This window comes from Pteropus vampyrus, unplaced genomic scaffold, assembly GCF_000151845.1.
Source record: "Pteropus vampyrus isolate Shadow unplaced genomic scaffold, Pvam_2.0 Scaffold8171, whole genome shotgun sequence".
NCBI classification, from domain to species: domain Eukaryota; kingdom Metazoa; phylum Chordata; class Mammalia; order Chiroptera; family Pteropodidae; genus Pteropus; species Pteropus vampyrus.
This window is the reverse complement of record NW_011896952.1, coordinates 2723-4924: the sequence shown is the minus strand read 5'-3', so window position 1 is coordinate 4924 and position 2202 is coordinate 2723. Positions and strand designations below refer to the sequence as shown.

Below are 2202 nucleotides of genomic sequence, written 5' to 3'. Positions count from 1 at the left end.
TTTTTTTTTTTAATGCCTACAGCACCTGGTATTCCTAGGTGGTCTCCAATCCAAGTACTAACCAGGCCCAACCCTGCTTAGCTTCCGAGATCAGATGAGATCGGGCACATTTAAGGTGGCATGGCCATAGACTTAAATGTATTTGAATACAGAAAAACAAGTGCCCGCATATATAGATAAATCAAGAAAAAGAGATGAGAAAGAGTTCAGAGAATCACTGAACTAAAAAGTATCTTGAGAGAATTCAAAACAAGATTATAAACTGGCCCAGACCATTTTCTATTTCTTTTCTTTAAATCTCTGGAGCAGTTTTTTTTTTTTTTTCCTTCAAATTATAGTAACGAGTTCTAGAAATGTGTTGCACATTTTATATTTAAAAAATTTAAATAAGAAGAAGAGTATACATCTGAAAATGCATCTATTAAGAGTCATTATGTTGGAGAATAATGACAGCATAATACGATTTCTGGGCACGTTTGAAAAGAGTTCCCAAGCATCTCAAACTCAAGTCGTAGTTTGCTCCAGTAACAATAGCAAGATGATCACCCTCATGAGATAAGCTCCTGTGTCATAGAAGACCCCAGTGATTTAGAATGACATCTTAAAAGGTTCTAGTGAAATCCACTTAGGACAGTGAGAATGGAATTGAATTTGTGAATCCTCTTTTCATTATTCCAGAGTTACCCATAAATTGGGAAGAGAAACCAGTGAGACTGGTAAACTATTTCAATACCTCTTTAATAATGCCTTGAATTTACACCATAGTATGACTAATTACTGTGGATGTAAGATATGCAATGGTTCTTTATTCTCTCCACCATCATTAAGGCAAGGGCAGAAGTAGGGATAAAGTTTCTCCATGAAAGTACTACTGAAAGTATAAATGTGGGCCATGGTTTTAGCATTGTAGAAGGACACCTGCCCTCCTTCATAATCCAGGTATATGCCCACCCTGTTGAGGTTGTTAGTCAATTTCAGACTGCAAGGTGGCAAATCCAGAGCCTTTAGATCAGCTTGGTTCCTTAGTCTTAAAAGCCAGAATCCTTGCTCAGGAGTTAGAGGACAGCTGCCTTTCCGAATGATAGATTCTTTGGCAACTCCAACTGTCCATTTCGTCTTCTTTGCTACTTCTACTTCCCAATACCACTTTCCAGATGTGAAGCCTTTTGAGCCCAGCACAGCCACACTTGAGTCAAACCTTTCTGGATCATCGGGCATTACCTGCTTAATGTCACCATGCCACACACTGGTTCGGTTTTTGGAGAGCACCAAATTTGGGTGAGCTGTTTTAGGGTCCAGAGTTAATGGAGATAGGCCTAGTAAGAAATAAGAGAAAGCAGGGCACGAGAGAAAAGGGATGAATGCAAATTCCCATAGTAAAAGGCAGTTACATAGACAGCAGTACATTATCTCCCTCATGCACATATACTTTTAGGCAGGTAGTTAACTTATATACCTTGTGGCTATATTGTAGACATTTTTATATTTATGGTAAAAAAATCAAACTTTACTCTGAAGCAATTTATGTTCTAATGAAGAAAACAATACAAATAATATATATCTGTACTGGTAAATATAAGAAAATACAAATGCTGAAGAGGTACCGATTAGGTAAGTTTGTCCTATAAAAGCTTTCTAAGGACAGTATGTATTTCAGTTATGATATAACTAAGATATATTCAGGATGCTTTGAGTAAACAGAAGCAAAAAACGAATAGGCTAGAAACAGTAGCTTATGTGGAAAGAACGAGCTGCCTGTTAGAGGCAGGTAAGCTAACTGGTACAGTTTTTAGAGGATAATGGTGAGAAGTTTATATTTGGTTTAATAGATAATGAGACTTTTGAGTTCTGAAGTGGTTTATGTGCTGCTAATCAGAATGTGGTCCACAAACTGTGTGGTTACCAGTCTGGGACAAGAGAGTAAAGAATTTAAGAGTAAACTCTTAGATACGTTAGCAATCCGAAAGAATAATTTTATGTCAGTTGAATCTAATAATTAAAAAACTGAACTCGCACTTTGTAATCTGTTTTTTTTTTTAATTCCACTTTTTCAAGTAATTGATTTATATTTTATTCTACAAACATATCAGTCCATGGCAGGTTGTGATTTTAAAAACTGGTCTTTTGTCACAAGTAACTTGACAAGCATTCGTTTAGACGAATCAAGGGGCATCAGTATTAAAAAGAATTTCTAAATAAAGA

At 36.2% G+C, this 2202-nt stretch overlaps 1 protein-coding gene and 1 non-coding gene across 2 annotated transcripts in view; both read right to left on the bottom strand.

Moving 5' to 3' along the window:
- Positions 1-13: 13 nt before the first annotated feature.
- On the bottom strand, positions 14-132 carry LOC111734866. Its single transcript, XR_002778612.1, has one exon. It is a non-coding gene; the product is annotated as a 5S ribosomal RNA (ribosomal RNA).
- Positions 133-717: 585 nt separating this feature from the next.
- The window catches only part of LOC105310648 (E3 ubiquitin-protein ligase TRIM69-like), a 3959-nt gene continuing 2474 nt past the window's right edge, over positions 718-2202 (bottom strand). Inside the window, exon 2 of the mRNA XM_011386793.2 lies at positions 718-1316. Within this exon, the coding sequence (XP_011385095.1) occupies positions 775-1218 (444 nt within the window). The 5' untranslated portion in view covers positions 1219-1316 and the 3' untranslated portion in view covers positions 718-774. The remainder of the gene's footprint in view (positions 1317-2202) is intronic.